At 36.0% G+C, this 17,579-nt stretch overlaps 1 protein-coding gene across 1 annotated transcript in view; it reads left to right on the top strand.

Annotated features, from left to right (window-relative positions):
- Positions 1-1,404: 1,404 nt before the first annotated feature.
- The window catches only part of LOC117399786 (cadherin-10-like), a 39,977-nt gene continuing 23,802 nt past the window's right edge, over positions 1,405-17,579 (top strand). The window contains exons 1-2 of the mRNA XM_033999158.3: positions 1,405-1,561; positions 14,000-14,336. Coding sequence (XP_033855049.1) covers positions 14,115-14,336 — 222 coding nt within the window. The 5' untranslated portion in view covers positions 1,405-1,561; positions 14,000-14,114. The remainder of the gene's footprint in view (positions 1,562-13,999; positions 14,337-17,579) is intronic.

Here is a 17,579-nt window from a genome sequence, read left to right as displayed (position 1 = left end):
AACAACCTACCCCCAGTCCCCACCAATATCCGAGAGTTGATAATCTTTTCTCAAATCCTTGAACCTTATTTTAACAGGTTAACACAACTCTATTGAAGACCATTCCAGAACTCTATGCCAACAATGTATCAAGAAGTAAAACAGAATTGAAAACCAAATAATGAAATGTGTAAGAGAATTAGCCATGTTTTACCTTTCAAATTATTTTAATAATAATAATAATAATAATAATAATAATAATAATAATAATAATAACAAAAAAGGGGTTGATGTAAGAAACCCTGAGATCATATGATTTATCAATTGAGCTTCAGACTCAAACTCTTAGTCATTTGTTCTGATGGAGTATATGGTATCCTCATTTTCAATTCTGCAGCTCCACCCCAAGCACTGTGTATTTTTTTTATTTTTTAAAATAAAGTATTTATTTATTTCCATCAAGGCCACTATCAATCCAAGTTTGAATAGAGTGCACTTATGAAAAATGTGGGGGAGTCAGCCTGCTACTGTCCTTTGCTGGTTAAAATCCCAGGAGTGTTCCTTCATAAATTAGAAATTGACCAAAAACATGCCACACAAATGACATTTCATACCAAATAGCATGACATAATTGCACCATATATGAGAAAGAACAATATGCCAGCTCCAAGTATGTGCATATTAGTAATTAGTAATGTACACTTTTATTTTTTTGCTGCACTAAACTATGATGCTGATGCATTACAGTACTCATTATTATTATTATTATTATTATTATTATTATTATTATTATTATTAGTAGTAGTAGTAGTAGTCGTAGTCGTAGTCGTAGTAGTAGTGTAGTCGTAGTAATGTTTATAATCTTATAATAATGCAATACAAAAAGTTAGTCATTTCCTTCCACATGACAGAGACTGAGTGATAGCCCTTGTCAAATTTTAAAAAATACTCTACTAAAATGCCACTGTTTTGCTCGTTGAAAATACAAATAGTGGTAAATATTTATAAACTAAAAACAAGCCAGTAAGATGTCACAAATCAACAGGAAAACCTGAAGTTGTTGATAGCAAGGGTGCCACTGTTTCAAGGCTACTGCAACTTGTGAAAAGGGGGGTGGGGCAACTCATCTAAAAATGATTTATAAGTTGCTGGCATGTTTTTACCGTTTTATTATCACTGGAAATAGATTAGAACAGGGAGAGATTGCCTTCAGACATCAAACACCAGATAGGCTATAATGGGGGGAGGGGTTCTTAACAACGCCGTCCTCTTTGAACACTCCCACTGCATTCACATGGAAATCTATCCGGAATATCCAACATCTACCCCCCGCATCCTCAATTCTGAAGCTCCATCATCACCAGCCGTTCTCTGTGTGAGTGATTCTTTTTTTTTTTTTTTTGTATTAATCAGCCAATCAGAATGTCAACCAATCAGGAGGAGATGCCTTCCAGAGCAAAAAAAGTGATGCGGGGAGCAGACTGTATTGACTCAGTTCAACTGCTGCAGTGAAAGGATACACATCACGTTCTTTGACAGTGATTTGCCTTATGCTAGGATTGTGAACTTCTGTCGGTATCAGGTAAGTGTGATTTAATACAAACCTCTTATTGGATTTACTTAACTTTATTAAAACATTTGTATGTAAAAACGCGAAAATAAACCATATGAGGACCCATTGTATTAATTAAGTTTGATTTCTTAAGTACTGTGTGGACCTTTCTTAAAATAAAAAATAGTGACCCGATCCCCTCCCTTATTAAATATCGCAAAACGTCCAATTATATAAATGCACACAGTGAAAAGTGATAGTGCAAGTTCAAACAACCTTTCCTTGTCGTGTGTTTTATTTATTCTATTTAAAATAAACACAATCCTATTCATTTTACATGTATTTATGATTTATAGTGCTCGAGTGCACTTCTTATAAAAAAAGTGGATTATGAACGCTTGTTTGTGCATCTGTACACACTTACATTAATTATTACCATAATTTGACATATGAGCAATATATTTTCTTATTAGCTACAGTTCAAACACCATTAGTAGTTATTAGTTCCAAAAACATCAATTTATAAATCATCTCGTTCTAAATGAAAACATTCTTTGTATGTAAAAAGGTTTAATTATTGTGGGAAACATACACCTAGATAAGGGAAACTAATAGCACAATATTGCAAGCAGTTTAAAAGGAAATTGTTTTGCATGTCAACAGGTGTGTTATTTTTAAAATTATATTTTTTCCAAAGTCATCAGTTGTTTATATTGTTTCTTGAAATAGGCTATTGCAACCTGAAAGGTTCTTGTGTGACACCTATTGTTCATTAGCCTACCTATTATACATTTTTGCACCATCTCTACAACAGGCTTTAGACTCTTCACATTAACATTTTTGATGCAGTAACATTTGTTTCCACTTAACCAGACTTTAAACTATATGAACTGTGGCTATGACATAAGCCCATACAGTATTAATGGATGCCACCGAAAGAAAACCATACAGTTTTGTAATGCAGTTGTCATTACCCAGGGCACATGAAAGGGGCATTCATAATTCACTTGTGGGGTTAGTATTTATAAATATGCTAATTATGTGAATTCAGGGAGGCACATTTCTTTGTACAACATAAGACATTCTTGCAAGTCTGCAGTTGATTGATTTTGATAAAAATGTGGATAATGAATAAGGCTGTATACATCAGCTCTATGAAAGAGGCTTGTCACTGCTGCAATAAAATCCATATTTTATGTGGATTTAGTGCAGCACTTTGTATGATGAAACGAACTATGTAAAAGTAAGTGCTTTAAATATGTCAGGAGGCAAAACCAACCCAAGGGACTTTGTCCAACACTGAACATATGCTTCAAAGTGCTGCTCAGGCTGACCAAGGTCAGTTGCATTAATACTGTGTGGGGGCCTCATCTTAAATCCAGGGCAGCCATTAGCATGCATTCCTTGAATCTTAAAAAGATGAAGACCAGTGTAGATGGCAAAGTTCAGAAGTATATATCATTGGAATATCAACCAACGAAAAGACCAGAAAAAAATATATTAAATACAAATTGGAGAGGGGCACTGGAAAGGGATGCCATCACCATAGTTACATGGATTATGGTTAAATCAAGTTTTTATTTTTTTAAATACTCTCAACATTAATATGACCCACTCCCAAAAGAAATACATTCATATGAATAGACAATTGTATCCCACATAGCTCAGAGTGTTCAGTGTTTTTCATAGCACTGGTTATAACACTACACCTGCCTCTACTGCCTTTTTAACACCCAAAATTAATGGTACATTAGCCTGAAGTACAACTTAACTATTTTGAGGGCATTTTGTTTATTCTACATGCTGAATTTGAAAACAACCAGTTGTATTTGTTGTTGTTTTTTTAATATTTTAAGCTTTTACTCCAGAGTACAGGTCCCATGACCAAGAGTTTGAGTCCGACATAAATTATGTATTGAATGATGTGGAATCAAGAAACATACAACTTATAGTTAAAAAGGGCAGTCCTGTGTTTCTCTGACATGAGAGCACTATGTATGTGATTTTGATGTTTCAGGATTAAAGAATGTTAGGTTCTCTCTGGGGTCAACATAAAAAAATGCTTGGATGATCAAAGCCATATTGACAACACAGGAGATAGGATATGTTAAATATTTAAAGGTATAAGATATGTAGGCACTTTGTAAAAATAATATATGCTGCATAAGAAAGGATATACTTTTATTACTAAGAAACCCTGTTAAGTATTTTAGGTTTGATTATTTAATGGCAGGTACTGAAGCACCTTGTTTTTATAGCCCAGTTATTCAAATTACACCTCATCAAATGTGGCAGAGTAATGTACTGCAACTTAGACTTGACTGTACACCTTGTTTATAGTGATGTATTGAGCAGAGGCTTGAAGGGAAATACCCCCCATATATGCATTGTATTACTGTGTAAAGTTATTCAAGGATGTCAAAAATGTATTAGAAACCAAGAATAGAGAATTACACATAGCGTGTTTGTGGTAATAGCAAGTGTATATGCACATTCTTATGGGGTTATCATCATTGTTAATTAGCTTACTTTATCATGGACATACCACCAGTTTAAATGTGTAATTAACATAGTACATAAGATATTGTGACTCATTTCATTTGACAAACCTATGTTTAAATCTATGTGTTAAACTAAAAGGCAGACATAACGAGTGGATGATTTTACTCAAATAATCTAACAGAGGGGGCTACCTGTTCTGTAGTTTCCTGTAGAGTCTCTACACCTATAACCCTTGGTCTGAGAACAATAGAAGTCAGCAACTGGAATGAGTGCCAAGCCTGACTTGGGTAAAAACAAAGTTAAGCAAAATCAACCCAGTTTTCTGACCACCTGATACCGAGCTCTAAGCAAGTTTATAAAGATGAATCTTAAGCAAAAATACATTAAAAAAAAATACTGTCCGGTAGCTTACTGCTCATAGATAAATTAATAAAAACACTGTCTATGGAGAATATAGGCTAGGTCATAACTCATAATATAAAGTACTGGTTTTGACCTGGTCAGACATTTAACTGTTCATGCTGGTTTAAGAGACTTGATTTTGGATGAAGAGCTGATTATCCTGGCAGAAGATAAAAAAGACAATTAAAAGCCTGTCTGTTGTTGTCCACTCTCCCAAAGTAATGTAAGTGCTGTCAACATGTGCCTTGGTTTTATCTAACTGAGTATATCCAGTACTAAATCAGTAAATGTATGCTCCAAATGAGGCAGATTATTATTCATTCAAAATATTTAATATGTGCATGCATTTAAAGTTGTTGTTGATGAGTCTAAAGGGTATCCATTCATTAAAAATGCAATTAACATGAATTATGACATTGATAGCAATAATATAGGATTAGATTACTCTAAAAGAGAGATGTATTAAGATTAAGAAACGCTGTTCAACACTATATTCGAAGATGTAAAAGATGGGAAAATAGTGTTTTCCAATCTTTTAAATCTTCAAATACAGTGTTGAATATTATGACCAAATCAAATTGTAGCCTACATCAATGTCTGTGTTGTAGATAAGACAAATGTGTAAGTAAAGAACTAAAGCCAACTCTGGCTATCTTTAGGACCACCTACCTACTGTCTCACAAGTCAACCATAATCTACTGATGATATAGTAGCAAAACTGTCTAGTATTAGCAGTTTGTTGTCTGGTTTATCTACAGTATAATTAGTGAAACAGTTTCTGTGATTTCTGTTGGTACCAGTTAATATGTAAACAAATATTTATACTGTGAATGGTATATAGAAACAAATGTAAATTACATTTTATTCTCAAATGATAATCAAATGGCACCAGTAGAATATTCCATTTAGCAGCTGCAGCACAATCTGTGTTTTAATGGATTATTGAACCAGTTGTAAAACAGGCCCTGAAACAGCAAAACAAAGCCGAAAAAAGACAGCACTGTTCAGCCTGAAACAGAAGATCAATCTTGTGTTGCCTTGCTAGCTATGAGGGTTATTTAAACCACTAGCATGCTCTTGTAAGGACTGGTTTTTCTTATTCTGGTCTGTGTTTTTTTTTTTTTATGGTAAAAAAATTGCTTATTTCACAACACTTCACAAGGTTTTAAGATTAAACATAATATTTATTAAAGTCATAAAAAATTGCGTTTCACATTGAAAAGTGTACAACACATGTTCCTAAATATTTAAATCTTACCTAAACAACAGTAAATGCTAAAATGCAGTATATTTCATTTTTTATGTCCACCTGTGAAAGTAATGACATTCCATTGTTACCATCAGTGAGTTATCAAACATAATAATAATAATAATAATAATAATAATAATAATAATAATAATAATAATAATAATAATAATAATAAAATAGCCCCTTGTACTGGACAGAGTGATCTTTAGCAAAATATTTTCCGATGTTGGTGACTTTTTAATTGAAGACATTTAAATAGCAATCATTATTATTTGTTCATTTAGCAGACGCCTTTATCCAAAGTGACTTACAGAGACTATCATCATGCAGCTCTATGCAATGTGCTCAATCATTTACTGGAAGCAAACTAAACCAGCTGGCAGGTTTTTAAATGTGACAGGTAGTGCTTCACTAAAGCAAACATTTGCTGTATTTATTTTTAAGTCAGAAATGGGAATTTCCTGTGGAACTACATATTGCACGGGTAGATTTGATGGAAATTGTGAAATCTAAGTTCAAGTCCTTATCCAGATGCATTAAAAAGAGTAGGTACTCTGTAGAACTGAACATAGATAATAGCCTCTGATTTTTATATTTTATTTGAATATGTTATATTGATATGGATTTTATTTCCAGTGGTTAATCTTTTTGAGCAGTATGTGTTTGTATGTCTATTTTACCTTTACTTATCAACTAAAGTAAGTAAGCAATAAATAGATCTTTGAATTATTACCCACTTTACCACCTTATATTGGGTCATATTTTAACACCCTGCCATGTGTTTTTGCCTTTATACTAGTTCAATGTCAATATGGTATCAATATCAATGTCTATCTTACTGTGAGAGTAGTGGCTATCAGCTTGTATACAAATAAGAATTAAAGGGTATATAAGGACTTTATTTTATTGTGTAACATGCTCCCATGTGTTGCTACAACTGTTTACGTAAGGTGTGTGTATTGTTTTACTTTTTTTCTTTACATTTTGACCACTTTTTAAACTTTAAAATTGCATTCCCTGCCTCAAGATGTCTTCACATGTACCTGCATGAACCTCTCAGAACTACATTTCCCATCATCCTCTTGCTCACATATATAACTGAGATGGATTTACCAGTGAGCAGGAGGAGGATAGGAAATGTAGTTCTGAGAGGTCCATGCAGGTACCTGAGAAGCCATCTTGAGACAGGCAGTGCAATCTAACGCTAGCACCGCAATAGCCAATTTTTGAACAGCTTTTGCAGTTTAAATTTAAATATCTCTGTGTATGTGAATATGTCGTGCATGTCCGTTCTTAAGTGTTACTAAATATTTGAATTAAATACCCATATGGTGTTTCAGCTGCAGAATTGTAAAAATGAATAAGTTATAAGCACTTGCTTCTTCAACCGCCAGACACGCAGTTTATGCGGCATATTGAAATCACTACAATATAGCCGACAATTTAGTCTGGGCTTTGTAATAAAATCAACGTCATTATGAAATAACGTATTATAATCCCGTTGAGTGCTTGAAACACTGATGAAAGTCATTCTACATATCATATATTATTATTATTTACACTACATTTCTCAGGCAGAATGACTGTGCCACGGCTGTATTCTGTCAAAGCTGGTACTCTGTGTCTGTTTTTTTATAATGTTTTGGACCTGGCAGCCATCAACGCTGTGGTTTTGTACAAGGAGTGCACCGGCAACACAATCACTCGGAGGGACTTCATTTTGCAGATAGCCCTGGAGCTACGGCAGAAGCATTTTGATAAGAGACACGAAAGCCGGCTGGCAAATGCCCCTCATTTTCATATTGAAGCCGTTTTAAAATGGAGCCGCACATTTTGCGGGTGCGGCGGTTGTATGTAGTCCGAAATCTCAGCGGTTCTAGTGTTACAAATTTAAAGTGGTCAAAATGTAAAAAAAATAAAAATAAAACAATACTGTAGCGTCAGACGGGGTCATAATATAATTCTGTGTATGAAAGTAACAGAATTGAAATGTACAGAGGGGAATCTTAAACCATTCTCTGTGTCTTCTTGGTTTCTGGTCACCAACTCCCCTACTGACAAAGAATGCTTTTAAAAAGAGTCGTAAACTAACTGCTGAACAAATGGCTTATCTTCACGATCGCTGAATGACTCCATTGGCGCCTCAACCCAGACAGTTCTGGGTGCTTTGACACCTAAGACAGGAACGTCCATCACGTAAATCCAGTCTACAGGGGGCGGAATAGCGGACCAATGGAGAACAAGGGGCCGCGTCGGAAAGAGAACAACCAATGAAAAACACTCCACATGGACTCAGGCACTGCCCAAAATAGCTAAACTATCCAATCACAGGGGTAAAGAGAACATTACAAAAGTATGAGCGCGACACTCAAACAGCGCTCCCGACAAGAAATCCAAGGTTCTGATACTCAAACCTTTGAACTGTGACAATCTGGAGATCCAGCCTACGACCAGCTGGAACAGAGACACCGTTTTTGGATGCTCGAATGTGAGAACTGTCCTAGTGTTTGCCTTAGTATGAGAGTCTGCTGAGTAAGACGTCTAAAATCATAGTACTTGTAATCCAAGTCTCTAACTTAGCCCTGATTGATCACCGGAGAAAGAGTTGGATGAACATTTGAAGTCAATATAAATTGAAATATATTCAATTTATTGAGCTAGCAGTGCCGGAGTTTGTGGTGGAATATCCCAGACATAACCGGATGAAGAGTGCACGTATTACTGGAGGAATTGCTGTTTCAGTGGAATACCTAAATAGTTAATGAGTCTAGTTCTTTGCAAAGACATTACTTTCATACCCTGAAGTGGAGACGAAACGTGAGGATGGCAGACCCCCGGAATCTGGACCTGTCCTTGCCAGCAGGCGATCATTCAAGCACCTGTATTGTTGAAGACAAATCAGCTGGATGAGGCAGCGCACGTCCATTAAGTATTCAATGAGTAGTGTTTTAATCCTCTTATGAACTCGAGAATAAGCAGACCTTAAAGTAAAATTACTGTTTTGTTTTAAGTGGAATGTAAAAAGTATTATTGCTTTCAATTCATGCTTTGAGTTAATGAACACTATGTTTGTATGTGATTTATACAAATTGATGTGAGTTTCACAAGGCAATTATCATTCTGCGTTTAATGCTAGAATCTAAATTTAGCTGTCTTGATAATAGATCATTCTCGATAGGTGGTCTGGACGCAAAGAGCGTCTTTATCTCGCAAGAGCGAGACTTGCCAAAACACTTTTTGCCACTCCCACAGATCAGTGCAGCATTATTACATTTTTTAGGACTGTAGGAACTGTGATGCAACTGCATACATCTGTGGTGTAGCAGGTACTGTGGAATTGCATCTTTGCCATCAGTAAAAGTCACATATAGCCCAGTACAAAATCATAAAATGTAAATACTTATGTTACGGATAATTAAAAAAAAAAAAAAAACACATTAATGGACATCGTTGATGGATATTAGGCATCATTTGGTTCACCTGAGCCAAACTGGAATGCTCTGTTTGCCAAGCTTGTTAGACCAACCTGATTGACAGGCAACCAGAAGTATATTAAACCCCTGAAGCACTATGTGTGCCTGGGGCATATGCCCTCCAGGCATACAAACAAGGGCTACATCTTTTAAGTCTGAGAGGACATGATTTTGATCAAATTGATCACAGGGAATCTAAAAAGGAGAAACTGAAATGTGAGTAAGATCAATAGAAAATAATAGAACATCTTTGGATCTATTGAGCGTGAATTGTGCATTGAGAGTGAGGTTAAGTATTCTGTGGATAAGACTGATGAAATGTATCCTGTTCCCACAAGGTCTGAATTTCTTTGTCAGCAAAAATTCTCAACTGTATGTGAGATATTGCTTTGATTTTAATACCAGTTGATGGCAACCCCTTGAGTATTGAGAAGCAGACCTTTTTATTTTGTTGTTAAGAAACCAATCACCCTAGAAATCCCTGACATGTAGAGTTGCTCTCAGTTGTACTGCTGGGTGGACTGAAGTTAAACAGGATGACCTCTGATTTAAAATGGACACCCTGCACTCAACTAAAACATTACATGAATAAAAAAACCATTGTGTTGGTGTCTGTTGTATATTTTTACATGTGGGTGTATCTCAGTGAAATCATGAAGCAGCTTGTACAAATAAGCATTGCACCATTGCTCACACCAAAATGATCTAGGCTGATTGACAGAGAAGTGAATAGTGTGATAGCTGTTTAAGTAAATAAAAAGTAGATAAGTAGGCAAATGTAAGTACAGCAATCCAAAATAAATAAATTGTTTTATTAATTTAGTCTCTGGAAGCTCTTGATCTTAGCTGAGTGGAGTTTACGATGGGTCAGTATATTCCCAGTTGTCACTATATAAAAGTTGTATGCAGGCAACTACATACTGTATGGCAAACTAATAATGCAATTGGAATAATGTACACCGAGATGAAGAGCGAAGCAGTTGGCAAAGATCTGCTGTACTTCAGCAGGGAAAATAAAGTTAGCCACGTAACTGTGGTGATGCATACATTTCCTGATGTGCACAAGGTGCATGGTGTAATGGTTAACAAGATGTTAAGGTCATAAAAGCCCACATAAAAACAGCTGTACATTGTGTTGTGTCACACTGCCTTGACACATGGATATGTAAGCCTGAAAAAGCTTCCAATTACTTTTTGACACAGTTGTCAGTCAAACTAAAGAGTGGACATTTAAAAGGAGCCCTGTAGTATACTAATCTGTGTGCAAGCTGTCTTCTGACAGATTCAAAGAAAAAAAGAAGGTAATTTAGGTTCTGATTTACTGGCAGCAGGTCTTGATGAGTACAGGGAGAGATGGGGTGCTGCTAAAGGTGACCTCTGAGGCTAACATAATTATTTTCCCAACAAAAGTTTAAACTTATTTTGAGCCACTTTAATTGCAAATCTACAAGGCATCAAAATAAATAATAACGTATATTTTCTTAAAACACTTTCTGTGTAAATAAATGTGGTATACTTATCATACTTTTGCAAACATCCTCACAGCCAAAAGGTATTGTATATTTTCTAATTGAATATATCTGCTGGTTAAGGAATAAAGTTATTTCCTTGGTATTATGAGCAATAACAGGAGTCTGCTTAGAAAGACCATTTTAAAGAAATAATTGAAAACTATTTATTTAAGATTTGTTTGCAATTCAGACTTCAGTAAACAGAGTTTGTTATTACGTTCAGTTTCAATACTTTCAATGTCCTTGAGCTATAGCAAGTAGAACAAATCGTGTACCACATCGCCACCTTAAAATCAATGATTGGAGTATTGATTGTGTACATGCAACATCAAAAGCAAAACTGACAGTGGCCGTCAAATTGTGATCTCCTGGAATTAAACACAGTGGTCAATCATTGATTGCAATGAACCCTCAAGGAATTGATTTGAGGTTTTTCAGGAAATGCTTGGCAAGGTACCATTCTGAAGTTTCCATCTTGTAAAAAAATTACTTGTAAAACTAACGATTAAAAACAGCAATAGGAGCGAGACAGATAAAGATGCAGGAAGGTAAAGGAAAGGAAAAATCCAAGACCAATAGTTGTAAATCCAGTGAGGTAATAATCTGAAACTTCCTGGAGAAATAGCCACGAAAGCAGTAAACATTGGAATAAACATACAATAAAACTTCCTCATATAAAGGTCACATTGAGGTGTGAGACCAGGGGTCAGATTGGAAGAATAGCCAGCCACTTGGAAGCATAGCTTAGTTTTGAGTACTTGCGCAGAGTGCCAGAGGATGTACATACTGTACACACATAACACATTACATACATTTTAAGGTCACAGTTTTTTCAGAACTTTCTGTTATTTAATTTAGTGGGTTGGTTGATGATAAACAGCACTTAATTGCAAGAGAGAAATAGTAATTATATACTAGAAATTATAAATCCATAAACTCCTGCTGTGAAAATTAACTTCGACTTACAGCATTCAAAATGACAGTGCTAGATAATGACTTAGGGTAAGAGAAATACAATGTGCCATGAGATCAGTCAGCAGTTAACAAAGCAAATGCACAGAAACATCTTCTGTTAATTACAAAGGTCGAGGTTCACATTGTTTTGCAGTTCAAAAGCTCACAGTTGTTTGTAACACAAACTGTCTTAACTTTGGAATGAGAAAGTGAAATTAAAATAATAATAATAATAATAATAATAATAATAATAATAAACAGATCATTCATTAAAATGTGTAGTGTTGGTATTTCTGTTGGACAGTTATTATTATTATTTATTTCTTAGCAGATGCCCTTATCCAGGGCGACTTATAATTGTTACAAGATATCACATTATTTTTACAGTTGGGTTTTTACTGGAGCAATCTAGGTAAAGTACCTTGCTCAAGGGTACAGCAGCAGTGTCCTCCACCTGGGATTGAACCCACAACCCTCCGGTCAAGAGTCCAAAGCCCTAACCACTACTCCACACTGCTGCCCTAAGCATATACTCCATGTGTAATGCCATTGCCTCTATTAAAGGTTCAACTATCACAGTATGTTTCAAAACCGAGATATTCTTAGTTGACATGGAAAATAATAAATGGTTATTTATCAGTCTGTACAGAGATGTTGTATTAAATGTAACCATGAGCTCTTAGCAAACTTGTTTCTTTCTAATTGTTATAATGGGAGATTTTAAAACCCAAGTGGAATAAATCAGTAACAGTGTAGGTTCATTTAGTTAATGCAAATAATATACAAATCCGGTAACCGCAGTAAGCTGTGAAACTAGCATGTAATTCACATTGCCATGCATTAGCAGTCTCTATAACTCCTCTGTTGTTTTTACAGCACTTGCACTTGTCCTTGTTCCTTCTTCTCAAGCACATATTTAACATTCTCCTTTTTTACATTTAATTGTACCTATGGGATTCATTGGAGTCGATCCTTTAGTTTGTCACCATGGCAGCAACAGAAAAGTTCACCATGTTCGATGACTTCTCAAAGTTATTGGTGTCACAGGTTTTGCTCAACTGTACAGTACCTGTCAAGTGTAAGCTGGCTGAAGGATTTTTTTTTCTGCTTACTGAATAAGTCCTGGTATTACACAGCATGTATGGAGATACCTGAAGCCAAGCAACTTCATACCAACCATGTATATCTCTCCATACTGTAGTCTGTATGTATATGGCTGTATAAACTGTATATGACAGGAAATGTTTTTTAGGGCATTAAGTTATTGATTTTAGGGATACAGATCTAAAAAGATATCCCAAAAAACAAATACTTTCAACTATTAACATACACCGAGAGAGGATGCGATCCTGAGCTCCCCTAACAGTATGACTCACCCTGAATGTTCAATATTCCTAGTCATACTGATACTTCCATTTGGTTATTTTTTTTTTCAATGTCTCTAACTGACAAGCCTATGTGACAGGCAGTGGGGAAACAGATCCTAGACCATATTAGTCATGTCTCATGTCTTAGTCATGTGGCATAAAATGATGTGAAAAACTGTAAACAATGTATTGTTTGTAAACTGGTGTGTGAGTGTATACTTATTTTGTCCCATTTTATTATTTAGCTGCTGAATGGCAGCATGTGTGTGTGTGTACTCTTAAGTCAGTTGACTTGTGATATCAAGGGATTATTGGGTCATGAAGCTAAAGAAAATGGTTTCTAAGACATGACTAATATGGTCTAGGATCTGTTTCCCCACTGGGAACAACATCTTGTATATTGCAGGACATTAGCTTTCCTGGCTACATGAAAATAAACACAATATTGATGGATCTTTTGTACTGTATATAGGCACAATTATCTACCTACCTTAGTACTTTGGGTACCCTGTGGCACAGTACTCGATTCATACAGACTAATTAGGTGCAACTTTATATCTACTATAACTACATGTAGCACCAGAAATATTCAGCCAAGTTTCAATATCCATAGTTACATACATTATAATGTATTTGTATACAAAAATAAAACAATATTATCCTGGCAGTTTAGCAAACCTAAATTGGTGTTAAAGCACACTATCAGCAATCAAATGGATTAATTTAAATTGAATAATATGTCTAGCTATTTAAAAGGCAGTGGATATATTTGTTTTATATATTTTTGCAAGCAAATATATAAAACCTTTCCATAATTTCTAGACGGTGACTGCAGCTGATACAAACCTCATTGCAATAGGACTGCAAATGTACTGTACTAGGGGCTGCAAAAAAAGCCTGCATGGTTTTTATCTATTTATACAAGAAAATACATATTTAATAATGAACAAACAAAAACAAAATGCAGGAACAAACTTAGTTAGCTAATAACATCTTCACCTCTGTTTCAGGTGGCCCCAGTGGATGACAAACTGGAGACAATGAAGTTGGGCAGAATTTATTGAGGAGTGACGTGGCAGGAGTGAAGTGTTCTCTTATTATTTAGATTCTACTACACTGGATACAATGAGAACTTGCTTACTGATAGTACTTTGGGCATGCTTGTCACAACTTGGTGATGCAAAAGCCTTATTTGAAAGGACTACAGATGTGGTTGTCAAGGAAGGGATGGTGGTGGGGCGAGGAGATGACGGGTGGGCACTAAAGCGTTCCAAACGAGGCTGGATGTGGAATCAGTTTTTTCTGCTTGAAGAATACACTGGGTCTGATTATCAGTATGTTGGAAAGGTACGTTTCTTTTTTTTTTTTTTTTTTTTTTTTTGCATAGATACATGAAGCAGCTAGAACACAAACAATGTATGTAATTGGCTTTCAGTGGAATATAATGGTTGAGCCATTAACCTTTGTGAAATGTTATACTAATGATAATAAAAAAGATAACCAAATTGATGGAGAACTAACCCTTGGCATTTTTAGTCACAAATTCTATGCTTGTATACAAACAAAGAAAAAAACACCGAACAGTCACAAGTAGTCATTTCATCTCTCACAGACATTGATTGTCCTGTCTGTCATTCTTCTCCCAGAAGGCTGTTCAAGTATGAAATGTAAAGTGGATGGATGGATGTAGTGTCTTGAGTATTCTGCATGAACCTTTTAAAGAAATTATTTCTACAAAGCCTCTGCTATATAAATCACTCAAAATGGTCACTTCAGTTAATAAGAAGGGGTCTCCAAGCTTTTTGTTATCTAAGATTGTACAGTAGATTACAAAAAAGAGCTGCAAATGGGACATGCCTGTAATAGTGTCTTTGTAATCAATGCAGTGTTTATCATTACGTGGCCTCCATTTTGCACCATATTGATGCAACAAAATGTGTGGATATCCTTTGAGTGTTTGTTTTACACAGTTAGTATTGTTCATCAACTAATAAAAACTCATTCCTGGTCATGTTTTGCTAGATTTAAGCTGTTGGCTAAAGATCCACTTATTCTAATTTCTCATAAGACAGTATGGTGGACACATTGCTTACAAAATGATATCAATGTTAAAGGGACATTTCAGCTCAAATGGTCCCTGAAGGGTAGGTTGTCCCCTTGTGTCAATGGATTATGTTAACATTTTAAATGATGGTGATGTTAGATATCTCATTCATCCATCAAGAAAGAAAAATGAGGTCAAATGTCATCAAAATGGCACAACACCTACCCTTTACTCCAAGGGTCTCCAACCCTGGTCCTGGAGGGCCCCTATACAGCAGGTTTTATAGGTGTCTTTACATCATTAGTGGCTAAAGATCTGGAACACCTGTTAATCTTGACTAATTAAGCCAATAATTGGTTCAATTAAGTAACAGGAATTGGATGAAATGAAAACCAGCAGCCACAGTAGCTCTCCAGGACCAGGGTTGGAGACCCCTGCTTTACTCCTTTATGTATCCTCAAAAAAGAACAGAAACACACAAGCACACAAGAACCATGCCTCTATTAACAGAGTATGTGCAGGCAATACCCGCCTTGGAATATATGTTTTGATGCAAGAGTGCACCGACTAATTATGTGTTTGGCATTAAGAGTTTGCCAGAGCAAGTATAAGTCGTCATGCCTACAAAATGATCACTGCTTACTCTAAAATAGAATGGAGGTAAGTGTTTCATTTGTCACTTGACAGAGGCATTTAGGGTCTTGCCCTTTGAAATTATTGTATGTATTAAAAATATAATCAGTTCTAGCAGAGACTAGTCCCAGCATTAATGGAAATGTGGTCATGCTAAATTGGACTAATTGATGTCTTACAATGTTTTGGCCAGCCAGTGCAGTTGGCTCTAGTTTTGGAATATGGTAAGGTAAGAGGCATGGCTGTTAAAATAATGATACCGTAATGACTGTGTGGGCAACACATTAATTACAGTATTTTCTTATGACCTTTTTTAAGTTAATCACAGCATCAGTGGGAGTGATGAGCCACAGAATAAGAAGCACTTTTTTGCTGCCGTGTTCTAATTATTTTGTTGATACAGTGCTTCTGAAACTCGAGATGATTCTTTTTTTTTTTTTCGTTGCCAATTATTTTTATTATTTTCTCCCAATTTAGAATGGCCAATTATTTTTTAAGCTCAGCTCACCACTACCACCCCTGCGCTGACTCGAGAGGGCGAAGACGAACACACACTGTCCTCCGAAGCGTGTGCCGTCAGCCGACCGCTTTTTTTTCACACTGCAGACTCACCATGCAGCCACCCAAGAGCTACAGCGTCGGAGGACAACGCAGCTCTAGGGCAGCTTACAGGCAAGCCCGCAGGCGCCCGGCCAGACTACAGGGGTGAGCAGTGAGCCAAGGACACCCTGGCCGACCTAACCCTCACTCCCTCCGGGCGACGCTCGGCCAATTGTGCGCAGCCCCCTGGAGGCTCCCGTCCACGGTCGGCTGTGGAATAGCCTGGACTCGAACTCGCGACGTCCAGACTATAGAGCGCACCTTGCACTCCACGTGGAGCGCCTTTACTGGATAAGCCACTCGGGAACCCCTCAAGAGATGATTCTTCATAGTTAATAATTAGGTGATGTCTGTGATTTCAGTGAAGCTTAGCTAACTTCTTTGTTAGAAACATCCATCTGGCTGTACCAAAAAAAGCTGGATCACAACAATCTTCAAGTGACAAATACACGCCAAGTCGACAAACCTTCACAGTTAGTGCCTTCATTTGTATGCTGATTTTTGGACTGGGGTACATTGGGTTTGCATCATTTAAAACTTGTACCCTGGACCCTTGACCCTGGAATTAACTTCCCAACCATTCAGTACAAGGCACACAGTTCTTGTTGTACAGTGCCCTCACAGGTCGGAAGGGAGATTGTTGATTCAGATTCATTTGCTGTCTGTCACAACACAGAATGGAGGAACCTTACTGTCTCGCCATCCTTCCATTGGCACACTAATATTTTTACATGTGTATTTGAGGCTGTAGATCATGCTGATTTACTTGTTTTTAACAAGAAGTTTACACCGGAATTATCATACTCATTTATTAATATTTGGAATACATGATTTGAAATAATATATATATATGAGAAAGAAGCTGGTCTTTACAAAAGGAGCTTATATTAAATAGCTTCAAATGTCATTTAAATTTCTTTATTATAATTATAATTTTTAAATATAAATATTGCAACCTATAATATGAAGCTGTGTAATAACCAAGATTAAGTGATCATCTTTATAGATTTCAAAGTACTAGTCCAGATAAAGTACCTTCAGTTCAGAGCTGCCATAATAATTTGTGAAATTTGTTTAGAAATAAGCTTTTGCTTGTTCTGCCATGCATTCTATAAACTACCATATTTCCCAAGACAATATGGATGAGTTTTTGCTTGTTGAAAAATTACAAATAAAATAACTAATGTCTGCACATGGGACAAATCTGTTTACTTGATCACTGGTTTTAAAAGATGTATTGTACACGACACTAAGCAATATGTTAATATGCTTTTCTGGACATAAGAACAAAAGCAATATGCTTGTAGCTCCTT

Source organism: Acipenser ruthenus, chromosome 4 (assembly GCF_902713425.1).
Source record: "Acipenser ruthenus chromosome 4, fAciRut3.2 maternal haplotype, whole genome shotgun sequence".
Lineage (NCBI taxonomy): Eukaryota > Metazoa > Chordata > Actinopteri > Acipenseriformes > Acipenseridae > Acipenser > Acipenser ruthenus.
This window is presented reverse-complemented; position numbering and strand designations above follow the sequence as displayed.